Source organism: Protomyctophum bolini (assembly GCF_963924005.1).
Source record: "Protomyctophum bolini genome assembly, chromosome: 8".
In the NCBI taxonomy this organism is placed as follows: Eukaryota; Metazoa; Chordata; class Actinopteri; order Myctophiformes; family Myctophidae; genus Protomyctophum; species Protomyctophum bolini.
Genome location: NC_137869.1, coordinates 37,891,352 through 37,909,680, shown reverse-complemented (window position 1 = coordinate 37,909,680; position 18,329 = coordinate 37,891,352). Strand labels below are relative to the sequence as shown.

Below are 18,329 nucleotides of genomic sequence, written 5' to 3'. Positions count from 1 at the left end.
AAAAAAATCTTCTAAATCCTCCAGTTTTCTGAAATAAATATTTTCACGATTTTTCAAAAATAGCAGACCTACAAGCTTGTAGATCTGCTATTTTTCAATAGCTAAATTATAACATAATGTTTAAAACACCAAAAGGGGTTCCCACCCAAAATGGATTTTTACAGTCAAAGAATTGGCTCAAACTTGGACAATCAGGCCACTTTAGCTTAATCAAACAACTGCATTTCCACCAACTTTTAGACATTGATTTCCTGTGCGGATAACAAGGAAGAGACAATTGGATTATAGGCTGCTATGGCAAAACGGTGTATCCAGATTCTCCCACTCTCACACTCAACAAACATTGACACAGCAGCACACTGCGTTTAACATTGAGCTCTTTGTTATGAATTGGGTGCAATTTACTTTGAGCACTTTTCTGCACTTTGTACTTTGTAGTACTGCATGTCACCGCATGTCATCCTGTGGAGAATATGAACTGACTTGCCTTTTACCTAGAGATTTAGCTGCATTCAGGACTGTTGAACCTTTTTCTTTTCTTTCACTATTATCCTCATAATTCCTATATATTCCACCTGGTACACTATCTTTATTATACTCTAATCCTACTACACACATCATGCACGGCATGTTCACTGTAGACCGCATTATGTAACTATGTTACAACTATACAGTGTTCGACTATACAACTGCCTGCAGGCTGGGGATCGATCCACACTATGAGAATGAGACAACCAGGGTCGTTCCCCAGAGTGAGAGGAATGCTGCAGGGCTGTTCGCTCCTAGGTTGATGAGCTCTGTTTTGCAAGTCTGTGCAGCAACCGTGATGACATCTACTGATTGATCGGCAGATAGATGGATTCGACCAGCACAGAATTCCATAGATAAGGGCGTGTGGCAGGGAGCGAGCACGTGCGTGCGTTCGTGCGTGCGTGTGCACGCTCGCGTGACTGCGCGTGCGTGCAGCGTTTCTTTTGGGGGCGTTTGAGTCAAAAGGTCAATTTGACCTGGGGGCAGGAAGGGTGCCCACTGAGTGAGTGTTGTTTACAGGACCCGAGGGGGAGGTTTGTCACCACAATCAGGAGGAGAAGGAGCAGACAGGACATAGGATAGGAGGAGGGTTACAGGGTTGGGGGTGGGGGTGTTAGAAGGGACTATCAGCAGGGGAGCAGAGTATATAAGGCCCTCCCCCCTTTCCTTCTACATTCATCTCCACCAAATTATTTAGTCAGAGTGCGTGTGTGAGAGAGAGAGACACAGAGAGAGCTCGACGACAAAGACAAGACATACATACAGGTCTACCACCATGAAGCAGTGTGCGTTGTTGTCCCTGTTGGTGCTCGGGCTGGCGTGCGCCCACGGCGCGCCGGTGGAGCAGGGAGGCGTGGAGCAGGGCTCGTGCCAGGACGCGCAGGCACTCGGCGCGGCCGGCCTGGCGATCACGGAGATCAACAAGGACCGCCAAGAAGGCTTCATCCTGAGCCTGTACCGTATGGCCAACGTCAACATCATGAAACACGTGAGTGTCGAGGATTTGTCTTTACTGTTCACCGAGAATGAATCAGGGATGTGGATGTTTTTTAAACTAGTGGTGCTACAGTATGTCGAGGCTTTGTCGCACGCTCGCGAGCCATCACCGATTGAAATAACCTCTTAATGTAGACATTTATTAACCCACAATATGCTGTATATCAAATGTTATTCTATTTACTTGCATAATGGGCAAACTTTTTCTTCGTCTTGTCATAATTATGCATTTACCGTGCAAACGTCACCTCTGTAATTTAATTATCAGTGAATCCATCAGCCACACTGTTATTAACTCTTTAGAGTTAGACTATTTCAGACAGAACTACTAGGCTACTAGTAAGCTAATTAGCAGGTGGACACAATGGACCTGGCCATCACCATTGATATGCATCCAGGGTCTATTGTTTCAAGCTGTGACACCGACACTCAGCGCCAATAGGCAGGTTTTAGCCAGGTGCGAAAACGGCAAATGGCTGTGGGGGCTTGGGCATCTTTAAAACTACCTGGATAGCCCTAGCGTCAGCTCTCAGAAGGAGGTCTGTGATAGGCTGGAAATAAATGTCAGAATTCATGAGATTCGAGGTTTCTCATGAAACGTCTACCTTTTGCAGGGAGAGACAGGAGTGGTGTTCTACCTGACACTGGATGTTGTGGAGACCGACTGTCATGTTCTCAGCCGAAAGGACTGGAAGAAATGTGAAGTTCGCACTTCTGATCAAACGCCGGTAAGCGCACGCACCACACACACACACACACACACACACACACACACACACACAGTAGTACAATTGCTGACTTAATAATTTTGGTTTCTTTTTTCAAGCCATTAGTAACATAGTGGGGACGATGTGTATTGGATTGAAAATGTTTAGCTATACCGGTACACCAATAGAGGGTATGCGAGTGACATCATCATCAAACCCGGAAGTTATAAGGGAACGCCTACTGAGTGGCAAAAAACAACTTCCTGACCTTGACAGTCCATTCATCCAAATAGAAAAGTTGTATTTGATTACATTAAACAACGTTAAACATCATTTTAAAACTGACTTTGTCACTCACTTTTCCACTCGATTTGCCATTCACTTTATGCACCATGTGCATACCCTCTATAGAAATCCACCTCATCCACCATTAACTGCATGTTCTCTGCATTGTATAGGTGTATGGACAGTGCAAAGCATCCATTTTCATCAGTAAGGTGCACAGAGTGGTGCGTCTCTACAAATATGACTGCATGATCAGACCAGGTAAAACAAAAAGAAGTGCAAACTGTATATTGATTGATTGAAATAGGTTTGATTTTCCTATTAAATATACATTTATAATCTAGTGTGTAGGATTTATTTTTTATTTTTAGCACTCAAATTGTACTCAATTAAATTAAAATGAAAGGCAGTAGCTAAATAAACAAGGTTTTTTTTCACGCTCCATTATTCAATGTACACCATCTCTCTCTCCAACTCCAGTTCCAGCAGAAAAGGTGATTGAGCTGTGCCCAGACTGCCCCTCCCCCATGGCCAAGGACAACGAAATGATCCTGAGCACAGCCTCCCAATCCCTGGAGAAGTTCAACAAGGAGAGCGGGCTAGCCAATCGCTTCGCTCTGCTCAACGTCACTCGGGCATCCGCCTCGGTCAGCACTTAACATGTCCTGAAACGAATATCTGCCACGATTTGTGTGCGCGACATTGTATCTAATGATGGTGTGCGTGTGTGTGTGTATTCTCAGATGGGTGGTATGGCGATGTTCTATCATGTAGAATTCACTGTACAGGAGACCAGCTGCGCCAACAGCGCTGACTCAACAAAGGCGGAAGAGTGCCCCATGATGGAGTGCGAGTTTGCTGTAAGTCACAATAGTTTGCAACCGAGAGGGAATTAAATCAACTCAGGGGCTGGCTCAGGGGTAGAGTGGCCGGATGGTACCCGCAAGGTTGCCATCTCGAACCCGGGCTCCCCCAGAGTTAGTGTCCTTGAGCAAGACTCTGAAAGCCTAATTGCTCCTGATGTGCTGGTCGGTGCCTTGCATGGTTTCCGCCGCCATCGGTGTATGAATGGGTGAATGTAATCTATGTAAAGCGCCTTGGATAAAGGCACTATATAAATGCACCATTTACCATTTTTACTTTATTGTCGCATCACAGTTTTACATGTGAAAAAGTGGGTGAAATTCGTTTTTTGTGCATAGTTCCCATCGTGCCATTTTTCCAAGAAATACAAAACAGGGAAAAAGAGGGGAGGAGATCAAGGCAGGAAATAAGAAAAGTTTAAGCACTTTCGCGGCAGAAAGTACAAGTAAAGGGTTTTACATACTGTAGGTGAGAGGGTGTCAACCTTTAGTCTTTTAGTATTTAAATTACAATGTAATCTGGATTTCAAATAACAAAGGCACTTAACTCAGCACAATTAATTAACAATGGGTGGTTGTTGTTTTGAATAATATAGGCTAACAACAGTGATTTTTCATGGAGATTTCAAATACGTCATTTCTATATTCTTATAATTTTTCTCTACTCCTCTCCATCCCAGCACAAAGGGCATTGCAAGGGTAGCTTCTCCCGTCATCCCGGTGGTGAAGACATCTCTGCAGAGTGCGAGATATACGAGCCTGAGGTAAGATTTCTCTTAACCCATTTAGAACTTTAGCTGTTGAAAAATATGCCACGCTACGAGCTTGTAGATCTGCCATTTTTGAAAAATCGTGAAAATCTTTGAGGGGGGTTGGGGGAAACTGGCATGTAATTGTGGGGGAACTCGATATGAAATAGTTTGAGAACCACTGATATAGAAACGTAGAGATTTCAGAAAACATTTGTAGAATTTGGTCCTCGGGTCACATATAAGTCTTGCATTCTGGGCCGTGCTGTGTTCTGTATGTCAGTGGTTCTCAAACTTTTTTATGTCATGGTTGGACCCCCAAATTGACACTAATTAGCCCGCGAACCCCCATTTGAAAAGATATGCCGGGGACCCCCATAAGAGAAGGTTTTTACGGCTCTAACAGTAATTCTCAAACATTTTCATTTCAAGGACCCCCAGTTTAATATGCAATTGGCTACGGACCCCCCATTTAATGGCATTTCTATCTCTGGGACCCCAGATTAACATTGTAAAATCAATGTAAATTTAACTCTGAGAGTGGACCAGTTAGGGTCCATTTGGTTCCATTTGGTTCCATTTGTACACTCTCAGAGTTACAGACCCATAAGGGGACATTTAGCTGAGTCAAGGACCCCTGGGGAGACTTTGAGCAACACTACCATTATGTAACTTGCTGCCCTTTGAACGCATGTTCCTCCAGACCGCTGAGAAGGAGAAGAAGCTCCACCTTCTGGGAGGAAAGACGGACCACGGCCACACCGACGCCCACGCGGAGGGCGGCGTGGACCACTCGCACGACGCGGCGCACGACGCCACACAGGGCCACCCCCACGACCACGCGCACGACCACACCAAGACCCACCAGGAGCACGACGCGGCGCACACGCACGAGGAGGGCAGCGAGCACCACCACACGCACGACCACGACGAGGGGGGCCTGACGCACTCGCACGCCCACACCCACGACCACGGACACGGACACGACCACGTGCACGCGCACCACGCCAAGGCGCACGACCACAGCGGCGACCTGCCCAACCAGCACCACGCGTACCACAGCGTACCCGACGTGCACACGCACGAGCACGACCACGAGGTGGCCCTGGACCACGAGCACAAGCACGCGCACCTGCACGCGCACGAGCACCACCACCACCACCACGAGCACGCGCACGAGCCTCACCGGCATCCGGAGGGCACGGTGAGAGTGCTGCCCGCCCTCGGCCAGCCCATGACCCTCCCCTCCTTCCCCGACCAGCCGGTCGGAGGAGAAGTGGGCGTCACCCTGCCCCTCGTCGCCGACCCCGACATCCCCGGGCAGCAGGAGCCCAGGATCGAGGCCTTCCCCACGGCCGTCGCTCCCGACTGCCCGGCCGCGGCCCCGACCAAGGAGGGAATAGACCTGGTTGCAAAGCTCTTTGCTGAAGACCCCGAGTTCAAGGCCGCTGCGTGAGGATGCTTCTCCCTCATGGGGAACGCAACCCATCTGAACTGCAACATCATACACATCCTGAGATATGCTGCCAGTCTGGCTAACATCTGAACATCTGATCTGAACACGCATGCGTGCAACATACACATCCTGAAATATATATATATATATATATATGAAGAAAGGCTAATACAAGAGAATGACAGCTTGGCACGCGCGGCAGTAACTTTTACTTTTGTAGAAGAGGCAAACTAATGTTGTTTATGCTGTTTATTTGAATACATGTGTAAAAAGGTCTCTTTTCCCTTGATCTTTATCTTTTTTAGTATAATATATATAGTTTACTATACACTAACACTTTAATTTATAACACAGCCAAATCAAATCATAGTACATAAGTGTTCAATCAATTATTCAATCAAAGCAAACGGCACAAACAATAAAGTAAGTTACAAGTTATTCTCTTGTACTTGTATTATTTCCCACCACGGCATCTCGGAGGACAGGCAAGACGGTTAGTGTCGGTAGGCCAATCAGAGGCAGGTGGGTCGTTACCATGTCTATGCTCAGACGTAGCATAGATATACGCTGTACTATAGCAACGAAGCAAGATGGCCGCCCGGTGAACTACGTCGGAGACGTCACCTTGATCCATCTAGCCTTTATTATGTATAATGGTCTGGCTAACCAGGACTTTAACAGAGGGGAAGATGGATGAGAAGAGAATTATCCATTTCAACGTGTCTCGATCAGAGTCATTGACTGTGATTGCCGTCATTCCATTGCTCTCCTTTATACAATGCTTCCACCTACCTCACATAATAGTCTGTCAGTACCTCTCTATCCGTCACTAAACTGTGAGTTCCCTATTCACCACATCATGCAGTCTAGCTACTGCACGGTGAATAGAATGCCTAATGCCCTACCTACAGCCTTACATTTAATAAAGTAATTGAATGTCCCGGCATGTTCCCAAGATCACATCAATGTCTCATTGATCACATGACACAGCACAGATCGAAGTCATGGTGTTTCACCTTTTAGTCAAAAGCGAGGGCGTCTATCCACTTTCTGATGTGCTGGGACACCTGGGAGATGGATTGCTGAGGTGAGGCGCCGCACCTTGAGCTCCCTGTACTTTACCGCACGATTTAAACAGGGTTTTTCACCTAAAACATGCTTAGAATGCAGATGCATGCCTATGCATGCTGGTAAACATTATCATGTTTTTTATCATTTTTATCATTATGTTTACGTGATTGACTGCACAAACAATAAATACCAGTGACAGACTTTTTTTGTTTCCATGTTGCTTTGACAATACAGAATTAAAATGCCTTTCTAAAAACGTTCTGCCTACAGCTACAGCCTTCAAAATACTAATCCATCAACGTTTTACAGGGATGATAGTTCCGTGCTTTGAGGAAGTAGCCTGGCGAGGCAGATTCGTCTAGTGCCAGGCTATTGAACAAGTCTAAAACCAGTACCTAAAAACAGTTCACGCTGGAATTAAAAACAGTTACACAGCAATTCAGTATTTTAGCTGTGACGTGAGCGCCCCCTCCTGAGATACTTCCGGGTCCTACTTTTGTGTCGCTTTTGTGTCCCCATAGAGTTATACTGTGACGCTCCGTCGGACTAAATCGGAGACGAAAACAACAACGAAAGTCTCATTTTACCGCTTTCCTCACAACAACAAAGCTGCGCTGCTCTCCCAAATCTGGCTGTGACAGGCCGTCTGCCCCACATGGAATACTATCGCCATTATATTTTATTGTGTCAACTAAATCCTCATTAATGCAAATGGACCACCTTCAATAATAATAATAATAATAGTCTTTATTGTCTCCACATCATATAGTTTTGTTGTCATGGACACTTGTACAAAACATTAATAATTCTACTCGAGTTGGAAGCATTAAGACCCATTTTAACCCTCAATGGCTTCCTTTCTGAAAAATAACGTCATTGTAAAAAGATTCACGCGTTTAGATATTCTATTTACAATGAGATGCGGACGGGAGCTGCTGCCACTTGGACCCGGACGTAACGTAGCACTACAAAATGACGTCGGACTTAAATACTGAATAGAGGGTATGCGCATGACATCATCATCATACCCGGAAGTTATGCGGCAACGCCTACTGAGTGGCAACAAAAAATACATCCAAACTAATCAATCTGATTCCATGAAACGACATTAAACTCACTTTGCCAAGCCACTCTATTTCCCTTTCACTCTATGCATGCGCACACCCTCTATAGACTATTGGAGGTGTCCTGTTGCTACATTATATTGACAAAAGGTGCTTTGAGTGTGTATGTAGATTTGGGTAAAAAAACATTGATGTCTCATGTCGGATAATGCGGTATACATACACTGAGGCCCGTTTTAAAATAATATGGCATGTCAGTTTGTTATTCATTTTGAGATTTGTTTTACCACCTCCTAGAGACACGAAGGATAGGGCAATGGGGGACCATATATGTTCCCCCAGGTTCTATGTTCACCACCCCGCAAAAAAGGTTATTTGTTCCACACTTACAACAATAAACCTAAACCTAGCCCTAAATTTAAAGGTAAGTGGGAGTCATCCATACTTACGGATGTACACCATTTTGGGGTATACTATACACTCGTTTATAGTGAACTTGAGTCAATTATTTATTTATTATTATCATTATTTAATAGCCACAAGATAATCAATGCAAATATCTCCTAGCTGTGTACTGATGGACAGCTTAGAAAACAGGCCAACCGCAACTTGAAAAGCAGCTTTTACAAAGCTTTGTAGGTGGGAAGTAGTGTGTGTACGCACAGTGCACATCCATGCATGGATGATAGATAACAGCACCACCAACTGGTGGGAGTGCCTGGGGGGGAACAGTCAACGAGAGAGACAGAGAGGGAGTGAGCGAAGAAAAAAAAAAGAAAACCCTTCTGGTACTTTTTAATTAATAGGGTGTCTGCGTCAAGCCTTCCTCAGCATGTAAAAGGCGCTCAGTGATGTTGTGCGTCTCAGGAGGGACTGATAGACAGACAGACCCAAAAGGTGTCACAGAAACCAGCCTGCATTATTTGTGCCGTTTTGATAGGGCACACGTATACAAATAATAATTCCATCGATCAATGAATGATACTCCCTATATACACATGATTCAAAACACCTGCTTCTTCACCTATGAACTATCCTTGATGATAACTAATGTTCCTATCGGGCCCTCTCTCAAAATGTTGACTCAGCAATTTATTTGTGTTTTACATCGAAACTCAAGTCTAGTCACGACGATAGCCTGATTGGGCTATCTGTTAAATGAGCAGAATGTCATCATTGAGCAAACAACCATGATCTGATATACATACTATTTACGTTGCTTGCACCCAGTGTCCTATGACCCCGTTATGTGAGGTTATCAGACCAAGCCATTGGCCTATAGCAGATAGCCGCTGTTTGCTTGTCCTTTGGGAAAGGGGGAAAAGTCCAGCAGTCCCCATCAAGCAATTTGTAGCCCAAAACACATCTTTCTCACATGTTTAGCCGTCAGAATAGCCGGGCTGCTGTCTGGTGATTAAAACTAGCATTACAAGATAAGAACTAGCATTAAAAGATCTGTGCCAAAGATTGGCATGATAGCTGCCTTCCCGGTCATTAGCATCGATGCTACTGTAGCTGCTGAAGCTTCAGGGTTAAGTTTCAGAATAAACTAGCAGTTAAGGTAACGGACAGATTTTTTAGTGTGTTTTTCGGGATGACTGTGAATGTGTGGCTGCTGGCCCTGTGTCTGGCTTGGCTGTGGCCGGGGACCAGGGCCACACCACAGCCAGACAGCCCTGGTCAGGGGACCAGGGCCACACCACAGCCAGACAGCCCTGGCTGTGGGAACCCGGAGGCGCTGCGGGTAGCAGAGGAGGCCCTGGAGAAGATCAACCAGGACCGGACGCAAGGATACATCCTCAGCCTCAACAGACTGTATGACATGTCACACACCGCAGCTGAAAAGGTGTGTACAATCAATGACGCACGTACACCTCACACTCACACTCACACTCACGTCAATGACAAAAGAAAAAGCGAGAGTGGCAAAGAGAGTGCGTGTTAGCACTAGCAGAAGTGTGTAAACTATTAAATCAAGCTACAACCAACCCAGTGGACCCTCATTTGTGTGTGTGTGTGTGTGTGTGTGTGTGTGTGTGTGTGTGTGTGTGTGTGTGTGTGTGTGTGTGTGTGTGTGTGTGTGTTCAGGAGAAAGGTGGCCTGCTCTACAAGTTGACCATAGACGTCTTAGAGACCAAATGTCACGTGACCAGCAGGAAGCCATGGAAACAGTGTGAAGTCAGGGACATTGGTGCAGTTCCAGTGAGTATCCAGTAGAGGATGCTACCGTATCACTCAAACAACACACACACACACACACACACACACACACACACACACACACACAGTTTCTCTGAGCCTTTTCTAGTTCATGAATGATCCAAAGTCCTACTCCTCAAATAGCCTGCTCATTCAGAAAGTTAGTAATTACCTTATAGTTTCAGTTCCTGCGCACGTGTGTGTGTGTGTGTGTGTGTGTGTGTGTGTGTGTGTGTGTGTGTGGACAGGTGTATGGGGAGTGTCAGGTGTCCATTCATGTTGATACTGAAGTGGAACTACAGAGCTACTCGTGTAAAACTCGTCAAGGTACAGATTATACTACAGTGCTGAAATTCGCACAGGATTAGATAAAGGTTATGAATGATAACACCAGTGTCAGGTGACTTGAGCAACTGATTTAAGGGTATTTTGATGCCGTACTAAGTGGTAATGAGGAGTAGAATTCACACAACACAAATCAAATAGCAAGCAGCCGGCAAGCTAAGGAATGTCATGTATTTATCTGGCTATCCAGAAATCAACAAGTAAACACAATCTGAAAACAATACATCTCAGAAGTGGCTAGGTAATTATAGTGTCACAGAGGAAGATTTTTTTTCCACTGTTCAATTTAGCATTTGTTTAGCATGTTTTTTGTTTTGTTTTACAATGTAGGCATTTAATCCAGAGCGATTTACATTAAGCAAGAACAAAAAGCATGGCAAGCCAAGGCAATACATCACATACATAAAAAGTAGTTATCATGAATCACACATAAGCTAAGAAGTTAAGAACGTAACAGTGGAATATCTATATAATGGAATGTACTTTATAGTGCTATGTCTACATACAAATGCTATAAGTCTACATACAAATGCTATTTAGTCTACATAAAAATGTCTGGGCTTTACAAAAGTAGGTCAGGAATAATTTATTTTAGAACAAGTGAACAATGCACTAAAAAAAATTGTATTATCAGACGGTTTGACATGTCATTAATTTAACTCGTTGTGTTTTAGTTCCCGCCACTGCAGTGGTGGACGCGTGCCCCGACTGCCCCACAGCTGAGAACCTAAACGATCCCATCGTCATGGAGATGGCCATGCAGTCAATGCAGAGGTTCAACACGGAGAGCCTCTTGGCCAACTACTTTACCTTGGAAAACATCACCAAGGCCAGTTCACAGGTCAGCTTTCAACACAAACTAACCTAAAATAACGTCCTCCTCCTCACACAATGAATTATTGTAATGCTCCTTTTTACCGGGAGTTATTAGGACACTCTACACCAGTGGTTCCCAAAGTGGGGTCTGGGGACCCCTAGCGGTCCTTGAGAGAGTTCCAGGGGGTACTAAGCTAGATGATAATTAGGAACCAAATGTACATTTGACTCTGAGAGTGTACAAATGGAACCAAATGGACCCATTACACTCTCAGAGTTAAATTAACAGTGATTTCACAATATAAATTGGGGGTCCCAGAGATAGAAATGAGAAATGCCATTAAATGGGGGTCCGTAGCTAATGCATGTCAAACTGGGGGTCCTTGAAATGAAAATGGTTGAGAATCACCGTTACAGCCGTAAAAAGGGTGGGTAGAGTCATTGCAAACCTGAATTGCCTTTTTGGTTATGAAGCGGTTGTATAATTATGTCCTGAAGCTGCCTTTGTTTCTCCCAAATTATCCAATAACGTTCCAGACCCATACCAGGAGACAATGTTAAAGTGAGAGCCCTCTCAGTGAGAACCTGTAGAGTGTAGACCATCAGGGTGCAGTACTTAGTACTACCATTGAAACTTCTCTGTTTCCTGAGACGATAAAGCCGCTGCCTTGACTGTTTATTTTTATTTTTATAAATGCTACAGTATCTGCTGCATTATTTAAGCCTGAAAGGTCCAATGCAGATATATCACTTATGGACCAAAGTCAATAGACAAACTAGGCCTACATCATTTCACCTGTGTTTTAAAGATAGGAACCAACAACATAGGAAGCCTCGATTATCTTCAAGACGACTGCAGTCACTGCACTGTGTGCACTCTGCAAGCGCGTCATTTCACAAAATATTCCATCACAGTTCAACAACATCCAACTGACAGGATGACACACGTCCCTGCGTAGTGCGTGTGCGCACTCACACGTGTGTTTTGGGGTGTTTGTATTCTCAGTGGAATGAAGGCCCATCATACTTTGTGGAGTTCACCATTCAGGAGACATTATGCTCCAAGCTAAATGCCCCTGAAGAGCTGACCAACTGCACACTCATGGACTGTCAGTTTGCTGTGAGTAGGCACGCATGCGCGCACGCATGCACGAACGCACGCACACAGCACACACACACTTTAACAACTTCCATATGTGCAAGTCCAACTATTCTGTGTCGTCTCCCAGCATAGGGGCTTTTGTTTGGGCTCACATACAGCCCAGGAGGACCAGTTTGAAGCAAGAATGCCTGCCAAAGTTAAGGAGAATAGACAGCCAGTGGAAGTGCAGTGTGAAATCTACGAACCCGAGGTACCCAAATCATTTGCTACACTACACAGGAGTTTACATATCTGACCACATCCCAGGTTACATGTGTATCATACGGTATATACATATACCGGTATATCATACATATCACACATGTCAACAATACGGTTGTATGATTATAAATATGTTCAATATGCTATAAGATGCTTCAATTATGAACATTTATTTTTGTTCCCAAAGTTATTTAAGCTGTTCTATTTGCTATAGTACTTTATTGTAAACCTTTACTAAAAAAATACTCTAAATGATTGTAATAATTCACAAATACAGAACTTCTGAACAATGAAACAATGAAACTGTTCAGTTTCATCTTATTGCTTCCATCACATTTGGGTTGTATAATTACAGTAAGGGACCTGAACAAGCACTTCGGACCTGACAAGTTGTGTTCAGGCTCTTTCTATCGTTCTCTCTAGGCTGCCGCGGTGGAGGAGCGGGCCCATAGTACCAAAGCAGACAACGGGCACAGTGGACTTCAGCACCACAACCATTTACATCTGCACCCTCACGAGCATGTCCACCATGCAACCCTCACTACCACCCCTGGCCCTGGCCTGACCAAGCCCAGGGGCTCCCTGGGGGCTATAGTTGACTTTCCTGCCTCTTCAAGGTCTTCCCCGGTAGCGGGCTTCTGTCCCGGCTCTCGCAGGCATCATTTGGGATTGGACAGACTTAAACTCTGATTAGCTGTGCCGGAGCTTGTTGGCCCGGGTGTGGGTCAAATGGATGTTCCCGATTAACTGTCCAAACTACAACTTTCCTATCATAAACTGGAATGAAAAGAGAGAACACTGTTGTGATGGGGTAATACGAAGTTTGGGTATAACAGATGCTTCTCTAGCATGCTTGTCATGAAATTAATCCAGTTAGTACTAACAAATTACCTACCAACACATGCACTGTACACAGGCATACAGACATATTGTACATATTAAAATAAATCACACTGTGAAGTGAGGAGCACCTTTTTCGCTTTTGTAGGCCCTACGTCACAGGGGGCCATTAGACTTGTCTGCCACTTGTTTGAAACAAAATGAGTTAAAAATATATTGATATTGGTCACATGACATCTTACGTCATCTTTTAGTGCCCTAAACAAACATTAAAGTCCATAGACTTGGCCAGTGAACGATTTACATCATATTATGTGCTCCAAACAGAAAATGATAAATCCCATAGACTTAGCTGCCATATGACGTAATCTTCAAAAGCCTTGTATTGGTTGGGCTCATGGGCTAGCGCCCCTCAATAACAGTCAAGCAGAACTAATTAGGGATAATATACTGTGAATACAGTTAAACTGTAAATATGACAGAATTTACACAGTTTAAGACATTAAAAGAGAACAGCAGCAGTACTGATCGGCTCAACCAGCCACAATAATAAGTGTCCAAAGACCTGTCAGAGGGGAGGGGGGTTCACTGTTTACAAACACAGACTGGCCTAGCTAGTATCCCTTTAAATGCGTGTGTCAGACAGTGTCACAACATTATGCCAGCCAGAATAGAGCCATGCCCTGCAGCCCTATACACATTTATCAACAACCACGGCACGCATCATCAAGCAAAGCAAAATCAATGAAAATAGTAAATACACACATGTATAATCCATGGCCTAACAACGTCTGTCATGTACAAATGAAATAAACAAAACCAGCATAGAGAAATAAACAGTGTCTTACCTATAGGAGTCTCTTTCTCGACTTCCTATCCCTGCAAAGTTGCCACTTCATCGAAATGTAAGGAATTAGGAACATGAATGAATTTAGCCTCTTTTGCTTCTTTTAGCTAACTCTATGGCTCTGGGCCTCTGGCTTTTCTGCATTCCATTTGAAAGCACCGCTCATCTGTAGGCTGCACTTTTTCTGTGATCCATATCCGTCCGTCCCAACAGTCAAATTTCCCAAAACTGTACCCACTACGCAACAAGTTGCAACAATTTGGAAAACGCACGCTGCAAGCCTGCAATCAGTCCCATGATGCATGATCTGATTGGACCAATCACAGACAGCCTAAACAGGCTTGTGCCAGACAGACATATTTCATAGGGAAGCCTTTAATAATTTTCAATTTGCATTAAAGACATTTTCATTGTCAAGTGAAGTGTGTTGTATTCTTAATAAATGTTACAATAATAAGGTTATCAACAAATGCAATCACCAGTGTTGTGTTGTTGGGTGGTGGAAAGGAAAGTATGGTATCCTATAATGAGTTTGTTCTTTTCCCCATAGATTAATTGGGTATTTGTGATTATTATTATTAAAGGACCAAGGCCAAGCTGTCCTGAAAGGACTTGGTGTGATTTTTTTTATGGTCAACGGTGTTGACCGTGCCCTCCCGCACGGTAGGTGGCGCAAAGCCTTCACAGTTGTCTCACAACTCTGCTAGAGAAAGTTGGCCCCGGAAGGGAGATTAGTGCTCCGTTCATTCCACAGATATTGGATTTCCTGTCTATGAGCTAGCATATATAAGGTTTCCGGTTGCCTTCAGAATAAGATCAAGTGTTTTTTTTTAAATGGAGATCTAAGGCCATACATTTTAATAATGCATTCATGATTGGTATTATTAGAGCGCTCATGTGCCCTAACCGGTTGTTGCTGATTTAAATTGGCTGTTGATTCCCATTAAATGCGGCCTTCTACTGTGGGGTGTGGGGCTTATTGCGAATTTGCGACCAAACCTGCAAAACCTGTCAGTCTGTCGATCCGTCCATCACGCTTCCATTTAGGGCGCCCCCTTTCATGACGACGAGCGCCCCGGAAGACAATTTTCAATTATTTTTTCCCATAGACGTTTCATAAAGTATTTATTTAAAGACCTGTAAGCCTCGGACAAAGCCAACTCGGATCGTGACAACTGATGAGAACAAATACAATTTATGTCATCACCTTGATCTGCATATATGGCGCCGGCCACATCTGACCTCAAACCCTTAGATCTCGAGTTGACCTGTTCTGACATTCCATATGTTGATTGCGCCTCATTGTGATATCAGAACGTCATTGTGTCAGAACAGGCCAGCTCCATATATGGAGATCTCCCTGTCCGGAGCCTGGGCAGAGGCTTTTGTGCTGGTTCTGGACAACCGGTGATCTGACGGACTTGACATTGGGAGATGCACTCCCTGTGGTGGTGTGTCAAATTTGAAGTCGATGGGGAAAACGGTTCTCGAGTTACGTAAACACATATGTGGCGATTTATATATGATCTGTGCGCTTGCTAGTACCAACACTCTCAATTAGGGATTTTCAGAGGTTAATTTCACTGATGTGTACAACCTTAATTTATTCAAATAGTTTCATTTGTATTGGAGTGTGAAGCTTGAACAATAGGTTAATTGCGGACCGCAGATAAACTGTGGATAAGGACCCAGGCCAAATGCCATTGCGTAGTAGCCTACACAACAAGTCTATGCGTGGCATGTGAAACTATATCGTGCTGTATTTTGCTTTCCATTTCATGGTAATGGCTCATGGCCATGTGATGAGAGAGAGAGAGAGAGAGAGAGAGAGAGAGAGAGGTGTGAATGGAATCATCGTGCGTGCGCATATATGGCACATCTCTCTCATGTTTAGGTAATTGTCACGGAATCCGTGGATATACACAGCAAGCCGTGGATCTACAAGCTCCAAGTGTTGCGTCCACAATTCCACATGCAGCGTGTTGTGAGCTTGCAGATCGTCGGTGCCCCACTTACCATGTATCCAAGCAGAGGTCACAAGTATAGGTAAAACACTGCCAGTGCTCAGCGCAATGGCAAAGAAGTTGATATTTTACCTGTCCGGGCAGGGGCTGCCCCGTGACAGATCCCATCTCTCACACATTACAATTCTGCGCTGAGCACTGGCTGTGTTTTACTAGCAAGCGCAGTTAATTGCGGACCACTACAGAGAAACTGTAGAGACGGCTTGCCCCACGGCTTGGGAAGCCGTGGATATACACGGTTTGGCAAGCCGTGGATATACACGGTTTGGCAAGCCGTGGATATACACCACGGCTTGGAAGCTCCAAGTGTTGCGTACACATGCAGGTAGCACACTCAAACAAAAGAGGCTGATGACCACCCTTGGGCCCCCTCAACTCTCACTATAACTAGACACTTTACCTACCCCCCCCCCCCCTCTCTCTCTCTGTTTAAAAGTAGGCTACAGGAAAAATCTCAAAGTACAGGTGAAAATATAGTAGGCCTGCAGGTAAAAAATCTCTCTCTCTCTCTAGAGAGAGACGGCTCGCCCCACGGCTTACACGGCTTGGGATATCCGTGGATATACACGGCTTGGCAAGCCGTGGATCTACAAGCACCAAGTGTTACACAATTTACACCAAAAGTAACTTTATCAATGATAAAGCCGAGGAAATCAAAAACAATCCTCGGGAGCTCTGGAAGCTACTAAACAACCAACTAGGCTGTGGTCAGAAACTTAAAACCAGGTTTACTAACATAAACATCAAATCAAATAACACCCTCATCACTGACAAGGTTGATGTAGCCAATCACTTGAACATCTTCTTTACAAACATTGCAACAATGCTGGTTAACAAACTGCCCTCCCACTCTGGGCGTTTTGGTGTAGAGCACATCAAAGGCTTCTACAAAAACCTAGGTGTTTGTAAAGATGATTTTAAAATGACAATGGTAACAACTGAGGAGGTACTTAAGAAACTGAGTGCCCTCCAACCCCACAAGGCCACTGGCCATGACAATATTCCCTCCAAATTTCTCAGAGACTCAGCCATTTCCATAGCTCCAGTCATCACCCACATAGTTAACCTCTCCATCAAACAAGGACAGGTCCCCAGAGATTTTAAACTGGCCAAAGTAACCCCCCTGTACAAAAAAGGGAGCAAATTAGAACCCGGCAACTACCGCCCTATTTCTATTCTAAGCTCCATCTCGAAAGTGATGGAAAAAATAGTCTATGAACAGGTTGAAAAGTATCTTGCCACTAATAAATTGTTGTACGAGTTCCAATCTGGTTTCAGAACATCCCACTCCACTGACACATGCCTTCTCTATTTGAGCGACCACATCAAACACGAGGTGGATGCTGGAAAATACTGCGGCATGGTCATGCTGGACCTCCAAAAGGCTTTTGACACCGTGAACCACTCCATACTGGTTAACAAGCTTAAAGCTATTGGTTTTGATAGCACATCAGTGAGCTGGATGCAATCCTACCTGGAGGGGAGAGAACAGATGGTGGAAGTGAACGGAACACTGTCCCCCCCCCTCCCAGTGAGCTGTGGCGTCCCACAAGGAAGCATACTAGGGCCTTTACTGTTCCTAATATATGTAAACGACATGACTTCAGCTTGTGACTGCAACTTGTTCCTGTTCGCAGACGACTCAGCACTGCTGGTCTCGGACAGGAACAAACTGCAGGTTGAAAAGACCCTCAGCTCTGAACTCGGTAGAATCTGCACCTGGCTCGCTGATAACAAACTATCCTTACACCTGGGAAAAACTGAATCCATTCTCTTCGGATCAAATAGTAATCTCAAAAAGGCAGATGGCTTCTTGGTTAGAGTTGGTGATGATATTATCACACGGAAGGATCAAATTACCTACCTAGGTTCCATCCTGGAGGCCAATCTTTCCGGTGATAAGATGGCCACCAACGTAATCAAAAAAGTCAATCAAAGAACAAGATTCCTCTACAGGATCTCCTCACTGGTCGACAAAAACACCTTGAAGACCTTAACAGGAGCCCTTGTACAAGGTTTCTTTGACTATGCATCCACCTCCTGGTACCACAGCACCTCAAAGGCCCTTAAAACAAGGCTCCAGACCTCCCAAAACAAACTGGTCAGGCTCCTACTTGGCCTCACCCCCCGAACCCACCTCACCCCTGCCCACTTTGACAGGCTGGGATGGCTT

General features: G+C 44.7%; 2 protein-coding genes and 1 long non-coding RNA gene across 3 annotated transcripts in view; 2 read left to right on the top strand and 1 right to left on the bottom strand.

The window, feature by feature from the left end:
* LOC308320344 overlaps positions 1-18,329 on the bottom strand; it is a 319,513-nt gene that overhangs the window by 96,427 nt on the left and 204,757 nt on the right. The window lies entirely within an intron of this gene.
* fetub (fetuin B) lies at positions 1,240-5,844 on the top strand. The gene is made up of 7 exons (XM_080769724.1): positions 1,240-1,519; positions 2,142-2,255; positions 2,693-2,780; positions 3,000-3,166; positions 3,263-3,379; positions 4,063-4,146; positions 4,835-5,844. Exons 1-7 carry the CDS (start codon positions 1,307-1,309, stop codon positions 5,585-5,587), a joined length of 1,536 nt encoding a protein of 511 aa, XP_080625850.1. The 5' UTR covers positions 1,240-1,306; the 3' UTR covers positions 5,588-5,844.
* LOC308319510 (fetuin-B-like) lies at positions 9,317-13,135 on the top strand (the record flags this gene model as incomplete). Its single annotated transcript, XM_080769615.1, has 7 exons — positions 9,317-9,568; positions 9,811-9,924; positions 10,170-10,248; positions 10,941-11,107; positions 12,089-12,202; positions 12,312-12,434; positions 12,869-13,135. 7 exons carry the CDS (start codon positions 9,317-9,319, stop codon positions 13,133-13,135), a joined length of 1,116 nt encoding a protein of 371 aa, XP_080625741.1.